Source organism: Mustelus asterias, chromosome 8, assembly GCF_964213995.1.
Source record: "Mustelus asterias chromosome 8, sMusAst1.hap1.1, whole genome shotgun sequence".
In the NCBI taxonomy this organism is placed as follows: domain Eukaryota; kingdom Metazoa; phylum Chordata; class Chondrichthyes; order Carcharhiniformes; family Triakidae; genus Mustelus; species Mustelus asterias.
Window position 1 is genome coordinate 111,842,024 of NC_135808.1, and position 21,630 is coordinate 111,863,653.

Sequence of the window (21,630 nt, forward strand, 5' to 3'; positions counted from 1 at the left end):
AAACTTCCTATTGACAGAAGGGCCTGGAACCAGAGGACAACCATTGAAGGTGCTTGGCATAAAATCCATTGGTAACATGAGGAAAACACATTTTTAACCAAGTGGAAGGTTAGGATGTGGAATGTACTGTCTGAGACTGTAGTGGAGGCAGATTCAATTGTGGCCTTCAAAACAGAACAGCGAAATTGTCAGAATGGAAAAAATCCACAAGTCTATGGGGAAAGATGAGGGAAAGGGACAAGCTAAGTTACTTTTGCAGAGATCCAGTACAGACATAACATGCTGAATGGCCTCCTTTTATGTTGTAACCATTCTGTAATTCATAGTTGATGTGTTTGGTCTGAAACCAGAAGCCCAAAGTGAAAAAGCTTAGTCGTGACATCGCACAATTTGAGAACAAAATTTACTCACACTTTGTACAAACAAAATTAATAATAAATTATGTTTTATACAATTTAAGAATCGGAACCACACCTTTGTCATTAAACACCAATAGCCATGAGGGTTTTAACCCAGAGCATTATTCTCTCAAATGGTGCAGACTAAGGAGCCCTAGATTTTTTCATAATAAAGAAAGTGCTAGCAGAGCAAAAAGTACATGCTATGTGTTTCAGGTATATTTTGGCACTTCCTCGTTGGGATGGAGATAAAGAATGGGGTCGGGGGTGGGGTTTGCATTCAGGGCCTTTGAGGTAGGATTGGATTCACGGTTGCACTTGTTTTTTTTATTCATTCATGGGGAGTGGGCATAGCTGGCTGGGCCAACATTTATTGCCCATCCCTGAGGGCCCTTAAGAGCCAACCACACTGCTATTGATCTGGAGTCATACTTCCGTCAGACTAGGCAACGACAGGTTTCCTTCCCGAAAGGATATTAATGAACCAGATGGGTTTTTACGACAATCGACAATGGTTTCATGGTGATCACTAGACTTTTAATTCCAGATTTTTTTATTGAACTCAAATTTCAACATCTGCTGTGGCGCTATTTGAACCCGGGTCCCCAGAGCATTACTCAGGGTCTCTGGATTATTAGTCCAGTGACAATATCACTATGCCATTGCCTCCCTTGTGACAGCATACATATTTATTTATTAGTGTCACAAGTAGGCTTACATTAACTGCAATGAAGTTACTGTGAAAATCTCCCAGTCGCCACACTCCGACGCCTGTTCGGGTACACTGAGGGAGAATTTAGCATGGCCAACACACCTAACCAGAACATCTTTCGAACTGTGGGAGGAAACCGGAGCACCCAAAGGAAACCCACGCAGACACGGGGAGAACGTGCAGACTCCGCACAGGCAGTGACCCAAGCCAGGAATCGAACCTGGGTCCCTGGCGCTGTGAGGCAGCAGTGCTAACCACTGTGCCGGGGGTTTCAGTTTGGGCACCAAAGTTGTCGTCAGGTGGTTTTAGCTGAGGATTCAGAGAAGGGATGGGAGTTGAGGGGCTTAGTCAGTAAATTGACTATTGGCGTTTGAAGAATAAAATAGAGAAATGGGATTTCCATTCTTCAGAAGTACGCAATATAATTTATGAATGTTTTTGCATATTGAGAGTTAGTTTTGTGCTCAAGTTGAGGGATGTCAGCAATAGGAATGTATATTTGCCATATGTTTGCTTCAGATGTGGGGAAAGGATGCCTCTGTTTGTCCTTACCCAGTGCAGTGCGCTTCCTGCCAGCTTCTTTCCTGTCATTGAAACTTTAGGAGGTCATGTAGCATCTCAAAATCAGCATTCCATGGCCCAATTTAACCCTGTTTAATAGAAGCTCCTTTGCTGACTTAATATTTTAATGTTCATTGTGTTTTCATATTCTTTATTTTAAGGTCATAATTTCCTCAATAGCTGATAAAAAAAAAACACAAGCATGTTCTATCCTTGGGCTGTGCGGAGAGGAGAAAGACAAGAGAATCCAACCAATCTGACTGGAAAGCAGCAAGCTTGTTACCGGATGGTAAACATATGTTTAGTATTCTTCTATCCAATTCGGAAATGCTCAGTGTCAGACAGAACCACTGATATCTGAACCTCTTGTAGCTGCATGAATGATAAAGCAGAGTTTGACGTGGTATCTTTTAATAATCTCATTCTATTGATGCCTTATCACTTTGTTTCACACAGTAGTGCATTAATGCATACTGATGTGGCTGACAACACACTGATAACATGTACCTTGAGCTCCTGTCATCCAATTCTCCAGGACTCGAAGGATTTCTTGGATTGCCAAGCCTCAAGATGTAATCAAAGGTAGAATTACCATAGCAACAAGATTGGAATTGAGTGCTTTAGCTAATTTATTTATCTTCTTAAACTGAAAACGTAAATCATTCCCAGTCAAAACACGATTGGCAGCTAACCTTCAACATTAACAAGAGATTTGTACTCAAAGGCTGTGACAAGCATTAGAGACTTGATGGATTTAGAATGTGCCAGCGAGCAGAATGGCCTGAAGTTCCCGTCTTTGGGGTTGTTCATCACTTTCAGCTTGGAAAGCAGGAACTCTCCAAATGCACTTTCACATCTATGCTGATCCAAGGACCAGTCAGCGAGAGCCATCATTACTCAAGATGAACAACAATTTGTCCATCTTTCTTCACTGCCTAAGCCACAGGTGAAATCAATCTCTGTTAACCTGATAGAGTGGATTAGGGATCTGTGAGGTTACATGTTACAATAGCTTCTTTGATGTTCTAAAAATGCTACTGGGAGGTTTTTGTTACACACCACGCTGATGTTAAATGCAAGTGTATCCCAAAACCCAGAGGGGTAACTTGAACACTGGCTCGTAGTGGTGTGTGTGTCTGTGCGTGTGTCATTTTTGGGATTACGTGAGGATGATGTACAACCAATGAAGAAACAGCCCAGTTATTGTGTGAACAATTAATAAAGAATATTTATTAACTTAAAAGAAAAACAAAAACACACACGACAAGAAAAGCTATAATACTATGACAGTTAATGATACTGGTGGCTATACACACTTAATTTTACATGAAGCTACCCCTTGGTCCCCAAAACTGTCTTTGTTTATGTGAACTCTGACACATTTCTTTTCCCGGACAACATCCAATATTAAGTAATTCTCTGAGCTAAATTCAGCAAATAATTACCACGACCAGCTTAAGGTGGCCATGTCTGGGAAAAAGTCTTCTGGTTCAGTGAAGGCAGAAAATGGCCATTTCTTTTGGGGGACCACAGTTGCAACTTACTGATGTTTAGCTGTCTCTCTCCCTTGCCTTCCTGTTTTCCCGTGGTTAGGATTCTACAGTTCCCTTTGATTTTACCCATCTGTGGAGACAGGTTTTGGCAGGTAGGTGTCAATTTCCTTATTTCTCCACTGTGAAGTTACCACTTCCATTGCTTCATTGTTCTTTTTAATCACATATGTAAAATACTTACTTCCCACTGATAGGCTAATTCACATCTCATCATTTTTCCAACCATCTGCCTCTAATCAACTGCCAGCTTTCACTTTTTAAAAAATCTTAATTTTCCCCAATTCTTAACAATTGTAACATAGTTGGTACTTTCAACACTTGTTTCATTATAAACTAAAGGTGTGTTTTCTTTGACCTTTTATTTCAATTCCATTCTTCCCTGTTTCAAGTCCTTCTGGGGCACACCACATCCCCCTGAGAGCAATAGCAGCTCATCTGATAAAATGCTTTCTACAGCACTGCCATGTAACTGACGTCAAGGACAAGTATGGCATCATAATTGCCTCCAATTTGATTCCACATCTACTGTCTGTACTCCTCCAATGTCTAAAATGAGAAATTGATCTTGGCTATTTTACAATCCTCACTACCCGCATGAACTCAAAAATTGCCATAGCAGGATTACAAGGAGCCAAAATGCAGAATCATTTTCTGAAATGTGCTATGTTAGAGCACTGATGGAATTATTCTCCAGTGCAGCTCAGATCAAAGAACAGATGTCACTCCTCCTATTTCTCAAGAGCTGAAGGATAACTACACTATTATGCTCCTAGGTTTGGACTCCTCACAAGTGGAAATAGCTTCACCATCTCTATCCTATTGGAATGGCTCCATAATTTTAAAAATCTTGACATTTTTATTTTTGTGCTCAGCAACTGTCTTCTTCCCTCCATTTTCTGAAAGTGTTAACCCTTACTGTGGGTACGGTTCCAAGAGTCATCTGGTCATTGGTCAGATGGTTAATGTCAATGGGTTAATCCATTGTGGTGGGCATCAGTTGGTGAGATTTTGCAAGTCGTAGGGGTTACAGATAGTGTGACATGAACTCAAGATCCCGGTTTAGGCCGTCCTCATGTGTGCGGAACGTGGCTATCAGTTTCTGCTCAGCGACTCTGCGCTGTCGTGTGCCGTGAAGGCCGCCTTGGAGAGCCTTGGTGTGCGCCTTGGCCACAGAGTCACTGAGCAGAAACTGCTAGCCAAGTTCCGCACACATGAGGACGGCCTCAACCGGGATCTTGGGTTCATGTCACACTAAGTGTAACCCCCACGACTTGCCTGGGCTTGCAAAATCTCACTAACTGTCCTGGCTGGAGACAATTCACATCTCTTTAACCTGTGCTTAACCCTCTCTCCACTCACATTGTCTGTACCTTTGAGACTTGATTACCTGTAAAGTCTCGCATTCCAATCATTATTTTGTAAATTGAGTTTGTGTCTTTATATGCCCTGATTGTGAACAGAACTCCCACTCACCTGATGAAGGGGCAGCGCTCTGAAAGTTAGTGGCTTGTGCTACCAAATAAACGTGTTGGACTTTAGCCTGGTGTTGTGAGACTTCATTTTGAGCAAAGTTATAGCTCATGGAATAAAAGGGACAGCAGCAACATGGATGCAAAATTGAAGACGTTTCAGGAAACAGAGAGTGGTGGTTAACGGATGTTTTCAGTCTGGAGGAGAACCCAGGGAACCTAGTTCTTTCTGATATAAATGATATAGATTGTGGTGGAGACAGGATCAATCAAGGTATTTGATAGGAAATTGCTTTGTTATAAGGAAAAGAATATACCAAGTTTTGGGGAGAGAACCGGGGAATGGCATGAGGTGAATTGCTCATTTAGAGAGATGTTTCAGACACAATGGGCCCAATGGCCTCCTCCTGCGCTGTAACAATTCTGTCATTGTAATTCTGTGAAATTCAAGAAGAACTCCCTCCATATTCAACGACTGTTGCATTTCTAGGATTTCCCTTCTTCAGATTAGCTTAAAAATTGCACTGTGATTCAAGGGAATTTAAAATTGGATTGAAAAGCCTGTTAAGAAGATCAACAGCAACTGTTTGAAAATATATTGTCCAAAAAAGGAGTGAACATTTTTTAAATGTTACTTTATTAAAAGTGAATCTGTGGAACAATGCTGTTAAAACTTGAATTTTGTATTATGCTACCAAGGTCTTGGGTCAGCATATAATCAAATCAACCTCCCTTTAGGAATTCTACCATCATATTCTTGAGGACATTGGTATTTTGACACTCCGTTAATCAAAGGACCAATATTCCTTTCCCCACTAAAATCTTGGTACTTCCATTGCTTCCATATGTTTAATTAAGCACAGAGGCGGTTAAGATTAACCCTCTGAACTTCATGCAATTTTAGATTCTTATTTCTCTTCCATCGTTCATTAAAGACTTACAGGACGCAGTTTAATTCTTACATTGTTGGCGTAGGAATGATTAATGGGGTCTCACATTCCTACAGTCATGGCATTTTACAGAAGTACAAAATTGTGAACTTGAAACTTCTGCAGCTAAACACTTTTGTCACAAAATTACAGCCTGGACGAGATTCCGAGCAGGATAACTGAGCATATTTGATGGTCCACCATCATGATCATCACCCAGCTGTCTTCAGATAAAATCCATAGTGTCGGCTAGATGAATCTTCATAGAATCCCAATAGTGCAGAAGGAGGCCATTCAGCCCATCGAGCCTGCACCGATAACAATCCCACCAAGGCCCTATCCCCGTAACCCCACGTATTTACCCTGCTAATCCCCCTGACACTAAAGGGCAATTTTGCATAGGCCAATTAACTTACCACGTACATCTTTGGAGTGTGTGAGGAAACCGGAGCACCTGGAGGAAACCCACGCTGATACAGGGAGAGCGAGCATGCAAACTCCAGATAGTCACCCAAGGCCGGAATTGAACCTAGGTCCCTGGTGCGGTGAGGCAGCAGTGCTAACCACTGTGCCACCGTACCACCCAAATTCTCTGAGATACAGTCACCTGGAAACAACTTTTTCACTAATATTCTGAGCCAATTTTCTCTTTTTACATTTCCTCACTGCTTTCTTCAGCACGGAAGATAATTACAGTCACCAATGTCTCCAAAACCACTATCACTGTCCCTAAAAGTTACCTTGATAATCCTGTCAGCTTTTCTACTGCCTCCAGTCCTAAAACAGAAACACATTGCTATGATGCAGTGCTTCATCATGCAGGCTAGGCTAAGGAAAATTAAAGTATTGGATCTTGAGCTCAAATGTCAAGAGTGTTCAGGAATCAAAATCTGTCAACATTCAATTTAGCTAATTGCAGCAATTGGAATACAGATATTTACTTCAACTTGGGGTAATTATTCACAGATCCCTGAAGGCAGAAGAGCACATGAATAGGATAGTTAAGAAGTCATATGGGACACTTGCTTTCATCAGTTGTGGTATAGAGTATAAGAGCAAGGAGGGAATGTTTTGTACAGAGCATTGCTTAAGCCACAGCTGGAGTACCGTATGCAATTCTGGTCACCTCACGATAGGAAGGATAGCACTGGAGGGGGTAAAGAGGAGGTTCGCCAGTATGTTGCCTGGGATGGAACATTTGAGCTATAAGGAGAGATGGAATAGGCTTGAATTGTTTTCTTTAGAGCAGAGAAGGCTAAGGAGAGACATGATTGAGGTGTATAAGATTATAAGGGGTATGGACAGGGTGACTAGGAGCAGCTGCTCCCCTTGGTTGAGGGGTCAGTCACGAGGGGGGCATAATTTTAGGGTAAGGGGCAGGAAATTCAGAGAGGATTTGAAAAAAAAATTTTTCACTCAGAGGATGGTGTGAATCTGAAATGCACTGCCTGGGAAGGTAGTGGAGGCCGGAAACCTTACAATCTTTGAAAAATATTTGGATGAGCACTTGAAATATCATAACATTTAAGGATATGGGACAAGTGCAGGAAAATGGGATTAGCGCACCTTTAGTGGCAGTTATTGTTGGTGCAGATTCGATGGGCCGAAGGGCTTTTTCTGCACTGTATGACTCTAAGTTGACCCTCAATTTCATATTTTGTCAAATTTGTTGAAAAGTAAAGTAATAAATCTGAAAAGCAAATTCAACGAATACAACCTACCTTAACTCAAACAAAGCAAAGGTGAATCAAACCGATTTGATTGAATCCAAAGAAAAAACTCAAATCATTCCAATTGAACTTAAATCCAAACAAACCAATCTAAAAACCAAATCAATTCCTTCCAAATTGAGAATCAAGATAAAGTTGAAAATAATACAATCCCACATCAAATCAAGATAGATTTACCCAAAATCAAACCAAAACTGATGTACCAGTTAAATGGGGTGTTCTTGTTTTGGCCATCTTTACTGTCAGAAAATAATCTAAACGCTCTCCAATTTTGCACATGATATCAAGAATGCTATCAAAGTAATTAGCTTACTTTTGGCGCTTTTCAACATCAAAGTACATTCATATAATGTGCACTGAATCAAAAAAGACAGGAATAAATGACTGAGCTAGTCAATTCTTTATTTGGAACAAGCAGACCAGTTTCAGGAGTCAGATGAGTGAGTTGAAAAATCTTTTTCGTTGTTTTATGGGCATGGTTGTTGATAAATGCCAAACTGTTCGAAACCCAGAAACAAAACTTGAAACAAATGCTCTCATGTTTGTGTTTCACAATTTATATAGTATGAGAAGGTTTTAAATCCAGAAATGATGACACCCGGCTAATCATGCTGATTTTATAGTAAAGTAAATGTTGATTACAAAAAAGGTAAAAAACAAACCAAATAGACATACACTTAAGTATGACAATAGCTTTCCGCAGTACCAATACTTTAAAACAGTTCCAAACTATCCAAATTTAACTAGCTTGAGACCTAACCTCATAAGGCATGCCTCATAAGGATAGGCTGAGGGAGCTCGGTCTTTTCTCCTTGGCGAGACGAAGGATGAGAGGAGACCTAATAGAGGTGTATAAGATGTTGAGAGGCATAGATCGGGTGGACTCTCAGAGGCTTTTTCCCAGGGTGGAAATGTCTGCTACGAGAGGACACAGGTTTAGGGTGCTGGGGGGTAGGTACAGGGGAGATGTTAGGGGTAAGTTTTTCACACAAAGGATGGTGGACGAGTGGAATCGGCTGCCGTCAGAGGTGGTGGAGGCGAACTCAATAGGGTCTTTTAAGAGACTCCTGGATGAGTACATGGAGCGTAATAGGATGGAGGGTTATAGGTAGGTCTAGAAGGTAGGGATGTGTTCGGCACAACTTGTGGGCCTGTTTGTGCTGTAGTTTTTCTATGTTTCTATGTTTCTAACCTTCCCCAAATGTTCAACAACACCTTATAGATGTTAAGACCTATAAAGGTCCAGTAGCTTTTACCACAGTGCCTTGGATTCTCTCTTCGGGTTCTCCTCTGAGGTTAACAGCAGTTGGCTTTTCAGATCGAGATTCATTCATACTGCTTGCTGGAAGCTTGACCAACTATCCCTGCTGTCTACTGAGATCTAAAAGCCTTCACAGGTTTCAGTACGGCATTAAATATGTTATTTCCCTTTGAATCACAACAAATCTATCCTTACTAAATTACCTTAGGTAAACTTGTGTTGGAAGTATTGCTAGGCTCATTACCATATCGAACCAACAGTTTAGATTCACACAGTCACTCTGTCCCTTGCTTTAAATACACCAGCATTTAAAACAATGACCTGAATATTACTAACAAAAAAAAACACAATTCTTTGGGTTTTTCTGACAGGTTTCCTGACAAAAAAAAATGAGAGTATAACTGGAGACACTAGAAAATATACGTAAAACATGAAAACATTCTTTAATAAATTCTTTATGAATGACCTAGAGGAGGGGGCTGAAGGGTGGATCAGTAAATTTGCTGATGACACCAAGATTGGTGGAGTAGTGGATGAGGTGGAGGGGTGTTGTAGGCTGCAAAGAGACATAGATAGGATGCAGAGCTGGGCTGAAAAATGGCAGATGGAGTTTAACCCTGATAAATGTGAGGTGATTCATTTTGGTAGGACTAATTTAAATGTGGATCACAGGGTCAAAGGTAGGGTTCTGAAGACTGTGGAGGAACAGAGAGATCTTGGGGTCCATATCCATAGATCTCTAAAGGTTGCCACTCAAGTGGATAGAGCTGTGAAGAAGGCCTATAGTGTGTTAGCTTTATTAACAGGGGGTTGGAGTTTAAGAGCTGTGGGGTTATGCTGCAACTGTACAGGACCTTGGTGCGACCACATTTGGAATATTGTGTCAGGTTCTGGTCACCTCACTATAAGAAGGATGTGGAAGTGCTGGAAAGAGTGCAAAGGAGATTTACCAGGATGCTGCCTGGTTTGGAGGGTAGGTCTTATGAGGAAAGGTTGAGGGAGCTAGGGCTGTTCTCTCTGGAGCGGAGGAGGTTGAGGGGAGACATAATAGAGGTTTATAAAATGATGAAGGGGATAGATAGAGTGAACGTTCAAAGACTATTTCCTCGGGTGGATGGAGCTATTACAAGGGGGCATAACTATAGGGTTCATGGTGGGAGATATAGGAAGGATGTCCGAGGTAGGTTCTTTACTCAGAGAGTGGTTGGGGTGTGGAATGGACTGCCTGCAGTGATAGTGGAGTCAGACACTTTAGGAACATTTAAGCGGTTATTCGATAGGCACATGGAGCACACCAGGATGATAGGGAGTGGGATAGCTTGATCTTGGTTTCAGATAAAGCTCGGCAGATCGTGGGCCGAAGGGCCTGTTCTGTGCTGTACTGTTCTATGTTCTATGTAACATTCTAATGCTCAGTATTAGCAAAATATATGTATGTGGCAAACAGTAACAGAGATGGCAGCTTTATTTTTTTTCTTGAACAAAGCACTTGCTACATAATTCTGTGCGCTGAAATTAAATATTATAGAGCACCCTAAAAATCACAAAGATTTACAGCATAGGAGAAATTCAGTCTGTTGTTTCTATGCCAGTTTAGTCATGGATGTGGACCCAGCTCTATCTCTCCTCCATCTCTCTTGATCCCTCCTCTAGATCCACATTGACTGACTGCTTGTCCAATGTCCTGGATCAGATGAGCAGAAATTTCCACCAATTAAATATTAGGAAGACAGAAACCATGGCCTTCATTCCCCCTGCAAATTTAGTTTTCTTGCCACCAAATTCATCCCTCTCCCGTGTGCAACTTTGACCTTGAGATGAGCTTCTTACTGCACAAACACACCATTACCAGGATCGCCTAATTCTACCTCCGTAACGTCAGCGGACTTGTCTCAGCTTACCAGCAGCTGGAACCAACCTTTTGTTTACCCCAACCTTGATTATTTCCACACAGTCTTGGCTGGCCCCCCATTTTCTACCCTCTTCTAACTTGAGATCATTCAAAACTCTCCTACCCATTTCTTAACTCACACAAAACTGTGTTCACCCATCTTCCCTGTTTATTCAGACTGACGTCCTGTCAAGTAAAATCTTGAATTTAAAACTCATCTTTTTTTTCAAATCCCTTGCTCCTCCCATCTGCCTAATCTCCTTCAGCCCCACAAACCACCCTACACTCAATGCTCCACCAATTCTGGCTCCTTGAGCATTCCCGAATTAAATTGCTCCATCATTGGCGGAGTTGTACTTTCAATTGCCTAGGTCCTAGACTCTGGAATTCTCTTCTTATATCTCTTCTCCAACTGTCTTTCCTCATTAAATATGTTCTCTATCTTTTGGATCAAACTTCTAGCCATCGTGTCTAATACCTCCTTATGTGCCGCTGTCCCTGTAAAGAGCCTTGGAACATTTTATTACATTAAAGGTGCTATATAAATGTTAATTGTTGTTATTTTTGCTAGAGCTTTTAAACTAACCCCACTATTACCCCAATGCCTTGTCCCCTACTTCAAATATTGAATAGATTTTCCTTTAAAATATAACTATACCTAGTGGTGAAACATCCACAATCAAACATCCTGCTGTGTATATAATTGACTTTTAAACTCTTCACATTCCCTTAACAGTGGTTTTAAATTTATAATCCCAGTCATTGACTTCTCATCAGGGAGAAATGGATTTTCCCTCTACACTTTGTTTAAGCTCTTCAGGTTGTTTTTAGAAGTCTTACTCATATAACCAATTAACCAATTAACTACACTTCAACCATAGTTAATTGGCTTTGAAACAATTTGAAATCTCCTGATGAATGTAAGTTCTTTCCTTCTATCCATACCAGTTACATAGGGCTGTGATTTAATGCCAGAGGCCGCGGCCCTGATATGTGAAAAGCTGGGAGCAACCCTCCCATGGCTGTTTTCAAGAACCCTGATGAGATTCTGTGCCCATGAGGCAATTAACTGTCTCTTGTCAGGGCTCCCATCCTATAAGGTCAGAGATCCCACAGCCATGAGTTCCCAGCCAAACTGAGGGGTGCAGCTCCTCAGACCCAGCAGCACAAACAGGAATGGTAGCCACTGCTGAGACTGCACTCAGCGAAGGCTGAACAGGCCCTGAAATGAAGGCGAGTGGGGGCAGGCTCGTTGGGGCCAGTCAGTCAGGCATACATCAGCAAGGGAGTGGGAGAGAGTGAGTGTTTCCACTAGGGAAGCCTTTGCAGTCAAGGCACCCTCTGTGGGCCACAGGATGCCTGATCAGGAGGCCCCTTGTCCTGCAGGGCAGCCACCCAAAGGGTCTCCCAACTGCCCTCAATAGGCCACTTCAGGGCCTCAATTTACCTTTGGCAGGAAGGCCTTCCTTAACCTTCCCTGCTCGAGTGAATCAGGAAGGTGACAGACTTCCTGATTCTATTGGAGCCTCCCTGACCCTGCTCACTGTCCAGTTTACTCCCATGGGCCAGGTTAAATTCTGTCCATGGAGTCAAGGACACATTGTCTTCAGATGAAGCAGGGGCAGACAGCAGAAGACAACTGAATCAAGCCCCTATTTAAAGTCAAAATTTGTGCCCTTACATTTTCATAATTTAAAGTTTATTTATCAGTATAGACTTACATTAACACTGCAATGAAATTACTGTGAAATCCCCTAGTTGCCACACGCCGGTGCCTGTTCGGGTACACGGAGTGATAATTTAGCATAGCCAATGCACCTAACCAGCACGTCTTTTGGACTTGTGGGAAGAAACCCACGCAGACATGGGGAGAATATGCAGACTCCACACAGACGATGACCCAAGCCGGGAATTGAACCCAGGTCCCTGGTGCTGTGAGGCAGCAGTGCTAACCGCAGTGCCACTGTGCTGCCCATGATTTGATATATAATTTATTGATTAATATCGAAACTAAACAGTGCATACTTCATGGATGGAAATGCTTGCTTCAGAGCTGGATTATTTTGTGATTCTTATGTTGTTATGTTTCAATTTAACTTGGAGTAATGGAAATGCTAAATAAATGTTAAACCAATCCTGTCTTCAAATGCACAATTAAAAAGTTAAAAAGCAAAAATCCAATCCATCAAGGTATTAAACTGTCCAAATACAGACCCAACACATACAATAACTTGATCCAGTGACTCAGAATAGGTTTTCACCAATTTTCAAGGAGAATAATTTCAACATCAAGAACCATAAGGTTTAGTTAGTTCCAACATTCAAATACTTCTACAAAGTTTGATTTAATATTTTTCATTTCTTATCAGTATGCCATTATACGCTGTAAATTCCAGCCTACGTGTTTACTTAAGTGGATTTGACGTCTACAAGCTAGAGTCTTATTAAATGGCACAGGAGGCTTGAGGAGACATATGGTCTACTCCTGTTCCTATTCCTTATGTTCTTGCGTTGTCCCGCTTGTGGAAAATTCATCATTCTGAGAATCTGGACATTTTCCTGTTAGACAGGAAAAGCTACAACAATAACCTTATCATGTTTGGGAAGAATACTGCAGTGTTGTCCTCCTTTAATTTCAGATACAAACAGTAGATAACCAAATCATGTGTTTATCCAAATTATTTGATTTCTATCCTTGTAATCTAAGGTAATGAGTGAGATAGAAATAGGTTTACGCTGCTTGGTTATGAAATGTCATTGCCAATGTAAATCATACCAATGTTCTGATCTTGATCTGTTGGGAGTAGAAAATGTGTTTCAAACGTTTCTACTTTTTATAAAGCTATGGTATTTGTGCTAAGTGCACAATATGTTATATGTTTGAGTAGATCTATCTAAAGTGTTGCAGATTATGCTGACCCCTTCCCGCCACTAGTTTTTGCAATTTTTCCTGTATGTTGCGCTAATTTTTTATGTCACTTTGCTTTGCAAGTTCCTTTGATGCTTTCTATGCCCCCCGCCATTGCCACTTTAAGAAGCCATTAGGTGGTGTATGAGAGGAACACAAGTGACTCACTCTCGCAATACCCTCCTTGAGGAAAAATCATCTAGTTTTACGTTCAGTGCCTCTTTCACCATGGCCCAAGTAAGATGAAGACTATTGTTGCGTATTGAAATGGCAAAATAAATCTACGCCCTGCCATTTGCTGGCACCAGTGTCATACATTTTAACCTCTGTGCCCCTAAACTGTACTTACATCTTGTTCAATAGCAAAATATTTTTGTCACAATTCCACAGAGATCCATTGAAAAATCCAATCTGTTTCACAGGTAGTCAAGATCTTTTTACTCACCCCACGGCCCATCATCCCATTGTTGACTGGAAGGCCAATAAATGTGAAGGCTGCTTCACGGATGAAATAAGGATTCAGGATTCGGATCTCTTTGGGTTCCTTCGGGACAACTGTGGCAACAGACTTCCAGAAACCATCTGCAGGACTCTGGAAACAGAGGAAGCAAAATGGTTATGATCCATGTATTTTTCATGTTCTAATTTGCATCTTATTTCCATTTAATATCGATTGTCTGGGTGGTGAAGAAAACCTGAATTAAATTCTTTGATTCTGATCGCATGTCCAGGCTTTAAGTTCTGAAAATAGAAACCAAGCTGCTACATTTGAGCTAAGGAGAAAGAGGTGAAAGAGCCCACCATTATTTTGACTGACAAAGAGAAGGATCAGTGGAGGTATTACTTAAAAATCCTTAAACAAATAAATGAATTATTTCAGATTGCCGCAAACTCTAGAACCATTAATTAAATCTATACGCCAGAATTCTCCCACCCTGCCCCCCACTGTAATTGTAGTGGGTGGGTTGCGGACAATGGAGGCCCACTGACAGTCTTGCGGGAACTTCCGGCTTTTAGACCAGCATGGCCGGAGAATTCCGCCGATACTATCTGCACATTTTTCCTCTTTTAAACTTTAATCATGCCACCTTGTTATGGAATATATATGTTAAGCTTCAATTTATTGAGTTACAATTTAAGAATGTTCAGTAATTAAATAATGGTTCATAACTTCCTCGGAATTTAGTTGAGGGAAGGGGTGGGGGGCTGTGGAGGGTAGGGGTCTGAGGGGTGTAGCATGCAGGGTTCAGACTGGATCTTTAAAAGAGTTATTGTGAATTCAGAAGTGCTTTTTTTCCTTGTAAGTCTTTCAGAGTAACCAAGAGTACAAAATTATCCAAAGTTAGTGACTTAAATCGCTTGGTCAGGTGATTCCCAGCACAGCACAATTATCCTGAGGAAGTGTGTCTGTGCACAGTTTGCATATTCTCCCCATGTCTGTGTGGGTTTCCTCCTGGTGCTCTGGTTTCCTCCCACACTCCAAAGACATGCAGCTTAGGTGGATTGGCCATGCTAAATTCTCCCTTAGAGCCCAATTTTATCATCAAGTTGTGCCTGTTTTCGGGCGCGAAAACTTGGTAAAGTCGGGTGTGAGATGGGTAGTGCAATCCGCGCCTGCCTCCGTGCTGGTTCCCCCTTTACCAAGGCCCGAAAATGGCCGCGATCGTCTTTGGAGTGTGGGAGGAAACTGGAGCACCCAGAGGAAACCCACGTAGACACGGGGAGAATATGCAAACTCCCCACAAACACATTTCCTCAGGATAATTGTGCACTGCTGGGAATCACCTGACAAAGCGATTTAAGTCACTAACTTTGGATAATTTTGTACTCATGGTTACTCAGAAAGATCGGGACCACGCTTGAAACGGGCGCAACGGCCATTTAAATGCATTTGCATTCATTTAAATTGTCTTAATGGGCTGCACGCCCAACTTTACTAGCACTTCCCCCTTTACCACCACATTTACCCATCCAGAATCGGTGCGAAACAGACATGCTCCATATAAGTCCGATTCCAGCACTCCACTTAGTGAGGAGATAAGTGCCAAGCGTTCAACAGCTCTCTGCTTGAGATTGGTGGGGGAGAGGAGGTGGGTCCGTTGCCACTCTGCTTGAGATCGATGGGGGGGGGGGGGGGGGGGCTGCCACTATACCTGAGATCAGTGGGAGGGGAAGGGAGGGTCCTCTGCCACTCTGCCTGTGATCAGTGGTGGTGGTGGTGGGGGGGTCCACTGCCACTCTGCCTGAGATCAGGGAGGGGAAGGGGGCTCTGCTGCCACTCTGCCTGTGATCAGTGTGGGGGAAGGGGGGTATCCGCTGCCACTCTGCCTGAGATCGGTGGGGGAAAGGGGGTGGAGGAGCCTGCAATCGGTCTGGGTGGTGGTGGGGATAAGGGGGTCAGTGTTGTGGGGTGGGGCAATGTCTCTGGGAACCAGGGGGAGGCATTATCTGGTCCGAAAGGGATGTGGCAGGGAAGCAGCATTCTATCTTTTTTTTCTGTGCATGCGCAGTTCGAGGCATCGATCAGAACTGCAGGGTTTCGGTCGCGTTAAGCTCCGCCCACAGGTTTATACGGCGCGATTCGAACTCGCTGATATTTTTGCAGGCAGAGTGCATATGGGGGCGCCTCAGAACTGGTCTAAAAGTCGGATTTGAAACACTCCCAGTTTCAAGTCTGCCCAACACTTAGAATCAAAATGGTAAAATAGGTCCCTTAGTGCCCAAAAATGTGTAGGTTAGATGGATGAGCCATGGGAAATGCCAAGGTTAGGGGAATAGGGCGAAGGGGAGGGCCTGGATAGGATGCTCAGTCAGGAGTCTGATGGAATACTCCCCACTTGCCTGGATGGGTGCAGCTCCAATAACACTCAAGAAGCCTGATAACATCCAGGACAAAGCAGCCCACTTGATTGGCACCACATCTACAAACATTCAATCCCTCCACCACCAACACTCAGCAGCAGCAGTGTGTACAATCTACAAGATGCACTGCAGTAATTCGTCAAAGATCCTTAGACAGCACCTTACAAACCCACGACTACTTCCCTCTAAAAGGACAAGGGTAGCAGATACATGAGAACACCACCACCTGCAAGTTCCCCTCCAAGCCACTCACCGTCCTCACTTGGAAATATATCGCCGTTCCTTCGCAGTCGCTGGGTCAAAATCCTGCAATTCCCTCCCCAACAGCATTGTGGGTCGACTCACAGAACATGGTCTGCAGTGATTCAAGAAAGCAGCTCACCAGCACCTTCTCAAAGGCAACAAGGGATGGGCAATAAATGCTGGCCAGCCAGCGATGCCCATGTCCCACGAATGAATTTTAAAAAAAGTTTATATGCCAACCGTTTATTTCCTAATTTGTCTTTGTCTAATTAACTTGTGTCTGTCACATTAAAGGTCATCAGCGCACCTTTACACCTATCCAAATCCTTTTGTTTGGTTTCTGCTACAAACTTAGATAGCGCTGTTCATGTCTCCAGCTCCAAATCTTTTATATTCTAACAGAATTAGCTCCCTGAGTGTTGCCTATTACACTTCACCAGAGACCTGCAGAACTCTATTCATAATCTTTCTCTGCTCATTTTCAATCCATTCGCGTCCTATTCCATCCATACCTTACTGCCTTGTTGACTCATATTTTGCGCAACTTTGTTGAAATCTGGTGGCACAGTAGTTAGCATTACTGCCGAGGGCGCCAGGGACCCGGGTTCAATTTCAGCCTCGGGTGACGATCTGTGTGGAGTTTGTACATTCTCCCCGTGTCTGCATGGGTTTCCTCCGGGTGCTCCAGTTTCCTCCAACAGTCCAAAGATATGTGGGTTAGGGTGATTGGCCATGCTAACTTGCCCCTTAGTGTCGGGGGATTAGCAGGGTAAATACATGAGGTTACGAGGATAGAGGGTTTGGGTGGGATTGTTGTCGGTGCAGGCTCGATGAGCCAAATTCTAATCTATATCACGTTCACATAATTCATTCCATCAACATGTCATTTCCTTGAAAAACTCTTAGGAAAAACCTTCCACACATGAGGCTCTGTATTGTTTCAATGCAGTACATAATGGCTACAATTGGCTACATGCTGGACTAAGTGCCATATAACTTAAGTTTTGACAGTTTGCAGAAAGGTGTTAATTGAAGTCTTGTTCTCCAAGTGGAGTTCTTCATTGCAATTGAAGGAAAGGGTAAAAAGAAATGGCCAGCTTTATTCCATTAAAGCAGTTGTCTCAATGACTGATTATGAAATGGCTAAACTATAGAGAAGTCTGTTATGCAGTTCCCCCAGTCAAAGGATGACTTACAGCTTAAACTGGAAGTATGGGGAAAATGAAACTATAAATGTAAAAAACAAATGAATAATAAAGTTGCCTGCTGTATGAATATAACAATTCCACTTGATTTATTATATCCAAAACAGAAAAATACGAGAAACCCCAGTAAATAGTGGGTACTTTGTCAATATCACAGTGTGTAAAAGCTTAGAGTCATCAATATACAACTCACATCTTGTTGCAAAATATATATTTCTGCCCTGCTCTCAGATTAACTGCTCCACAGTTGAATAGGTGCCGTGGGGAGCACTCAGGGAAGGACCATAAATTTTTCAATAAGAAAATAAGGAATTAATTTGAAGTTCTGAACTTTTGAATATTATTGGCAATAATTAGTTGTCAGGGTTTTAGGAAGAAATGTACTTTCAGTTCCTTTAAGTTGATCAGTTACAGTCTGGCATGGATTCAACTACCACATCAGGATGCTTTCACTTTCTCCCTGCCTTTACCCCCACACAACAAATTATTGGAGCCTCCCTGTTTAAAATAAAACTGATGGCTTGTATTTTCTGCAAAGTATCTGACATGCCAAGGGGAAAGAACAGGAAACTGAGACTAACTGGATAGCTTTCAAAGTGCCAGCACAGGCATATTGGGCTGAATGGCCTATTTCTCTGTTGTATCAATCTGTGGTTCTGTAGCATTAAGAAAACATATTCTTCTTAATCTAAAATTTCTCTGAACTAAAATTCTGCAAAGCTTCAAAAGCCTTGGGGGACAGGGGGTGGAATTTTACTGGTGTGGTGGCAATGAGCTTGGAGACAGGGTGTAACACCCTGTAACAGATCCTGTAACAGGGTGGACATGTCTGACAAATTTGTTAGAGTTCTTTGAGGAGGTAACACGGAAGTTAGATAAAGGAGAACCAGTGGACGTGATTTATTTAGATTTCCAAAAGGCCTTTGACAAGGTGACGCATAGGAGACTGTTAAATAAGTTAAGAGCCCATGATGTTAATGGTAAGATCCTGGCATGGATAGAGGATTGGTTGACTAGCAGGAGGCAGAGAGTGGGGATAAAGGGGTCTTTTTCAGGATGGCAGCCGGTGACTAGTGGTATGCCTCAGGGGTCGGTGTTGGGACCACAGCTTTTCACAATATACATTAATGATTTGGAAGAAGGCACTGTTGCTAAGTTTGCAGATGATACAAAGATATGTAGAGGGACAAGTAGTATTCAGGAAGCAGGGGGGGGCTGCAGAAGGACTTGCACAGATTAGGAGAGTGGGCAAAGAAGTGGCAGATGGACTACAATGTGGAAAAGTGTGAGATTATGCGCTTTGGAAGGAGGAATGGAGGCATAGACTATTTTCTAAATGGAAAAATGCTTCGGAAATCAGAAACACAAAGGGACTTGGTAGTCCTTGTTCAAGATTCTCTTAAGGTTAACGTGCAGGTTCAGTCAGCAGTTAGGAAGGCAAATACAATGTTATCATTCATGTCGAGAGGGCTAGAATATAAGAGCTGGGATGTATTTCTGAGGCTGTATAAGCCTCTGGTCAGACCCCATTTGGAATACTGTGAGCAGTTTTGGGCCCTGTATCAAAGGAAGGATGTACTGGCCTTGGAAAGGGTCCAGAGGAGGTTCACAAGAATGATCCCTGGAATGAAGAGCTTGTCGTATGAGGAACGGTTGAGGACTCTGGGCCTGTACTCATTGGAGTTTACAAGGATGAGGGGGGATCTTATTGAAACTTACACAATACTGCGAGGCCTGGATAAAGTGGACATGGAGAGGGTGTTTCCACTGGTAGGAAAAACTAGAACCAGAGGGCACAACCTCAGGCCAGGTCATTGAGTGTCTTTAAGACAGAGATAGATAGATTCTTGATTAATAAGGGGATCAGGGGTTATGGGAAAAGGCAGGAGAATGGGGGTGAGAAAAATATCAGCCATGATTGAATGGTGGAACAGACACAATGGGCCGAGTGGCCTAATTCTGCTCCTATGTCTTATAGTCTTATAAGGTGGTGGCAAGATTGAAGCAGAACGCAGACATCTTCCCACCAACAGTCGTGGATACTTACCTTGGTTGAATCAGCAGTCACAGTTGGGAAGTGCTGTTCCCAGTGAGCCTCAGGACCTCTCTGCACATGCTAACCAGGAACAGGCTGCACATGCGCAGTTTGTCCATTTTCATGTTTTAGGTTGGGAGCATGAACACAGAAGAAAAGGAACTGGAGAAGTGAAATGGCGGGGCAGGGGAAGCACTTGTCAACCAATCTCCCAGTGTGCACTAGCCCTCTCTGTAGTCCGATGCCAGACTCTCTAGCGTGATTCCATGGCACAGTGGTTGGCACTGCTGCCTCACAGCGCCAGGGACCTGGGTTCAATTTACGGCTTGGGTCATTGGCTGTGTGGAGTCTGCACCTTCTCCCCGTGTCTACATGGGTTTCCTCCGGGTGCTCCGGTTTCCTCCCCCAGTCTGAAAGATGTGCTGGTTAGGTGCATTGACCCGAACAGGCACCGGAGTGTAGCAAGTGTGGGAATTTCACAGTAACTTCATTACAGTGTTAATGTAAGCCTTACTTGTGACTAATAAATAAACTAGTTTAATTCCCCTATGGCCTCTGTAGTGCACAGAGTTCGTAAATTCATTCCACTAAGCTCACCCAAAAAACGAGCGGGAAAAACTTCCGTATTCCCACTAGTTGGGCACTTTCTTTTTCAGAAAATCACCCGCTGGCTCTGTTCTCTCTCCACAGATGCTGTCAGACCTGCTGAAATTTTCCAGCATTTTCTGTTTTTGTTTCAGATTCCAGCATCTGCAGTAACTTTATCATAGTATCTCCTGTGGTCACAAATTTACTTTGGAGTGTGGTTGACGAGGGAAGGGCCGTGGATGTCGCCTATATGGACTTTAGTAAGGCGTTTGACAAAGTCCCTCATGGTAGGCTGGTGAAAAAGGTTGGATCTCATGGGATAAAGGGGGAGGTGGCTTGATGGGTGGAGAACTGACTTGGTCACAGAAGACAGAGGGTGGTAGTGGAAGGGTCTTTTTCCAGCTGGAGGCCTGTGACTAGTGGTGTTCCGCAGGGCTCTGTATTGGGACCTCTGCTGTTTGTGATTTATATAAACGATCTGGAAGAAGGTGTAACTGGGGTGATCAGTAAGTTTGTGGACGACACAAAATTGGCAGGACTTGCAGATAGTGAGGAACATTGTCAGAGGCTACAGAAGGATATAGATAGGCTGGAAATTTGGGCAAAGAAATGGCAGATGGAGTTCAATCCTGATAAATGCGAAGTGATGCATTTTGGTAGAAATAATGTAGGGAGGAGCTATACGATAAATGGCAGAACCATAAAGGGTGTAGATACGCAGAGGGACCTGGGTGTGCAAGTCCACAGATCCTTGAAGGTGACGTCACAGGTGGAGAAGGTGGTGAAGAAGGCATATGGCATGCTTGCCTTTATAGGACGGGGCATAGAGTATAAAAGTTGGGGTCTGATGTTGCAGATGTATAGAGCGTTGGTTCGGCCGCATTTGGAATACTGCGTCCAGTTCTGGTCGCCACACTACCAGAAGGATGTGGAGGCTTTGGAGAGAGTACAGAGGAGGTTTACCAGGATGTTGCCTGGTATGGAGGGGCTTAGTTATGAGGAGAGATTGGGTAAACTGGGGTTGTTCTCACTGGAAAGACGGAGGATGAGGGGAGACTTAATAGAGGTGTATAAAATTATGAAAGGCATAGATAGGGTGAACGGTGGGAAGCTTTTCCCCAGGTCGGTGGTGACGTTCACGAGGGGTCATAGGTTCAAGGTGAAGGGGGGGAGGTTTAACACAGATATCAGAAGGACATATTTTACGCAGAGGGTGGTGGGGGCCTGGAATGCACTGCCAGGCAAGGTGGTGGAGGCGGACACACTGGGAACGTTTAAGACTTAT

The 21,630-nt window shown here is 43.0% G+C and overlaps 1 protein-coding gene across 20 annotated transcripts in view; it reads right to left on the reverse strand.

Annotated features, from left to right (window-relative positions):
• Positions 1-21,630, reverse strand: part of st3gal3a (ST3 beta-galactoside alpha-2,3-sialyltransferase 3a) — a 523,890-nt gene that overhangs the window by 52,480 nt on the left and 449,780 nt on the right. For all 20 annotated transcript variants that reach the window (XM_078218767.1, XM_078218753.1, XM_078218760.1 and 17 more), the window contains one exon: positions 13,858-14,004. In XM_078218767.1, the coding sequence (XP_078074893.1) occupies positions 13,858-14,004 (147 nt within the window). The remainder of the gene's footprint in view (positions 1-13,857; positions 14,005-21,630) is intronic.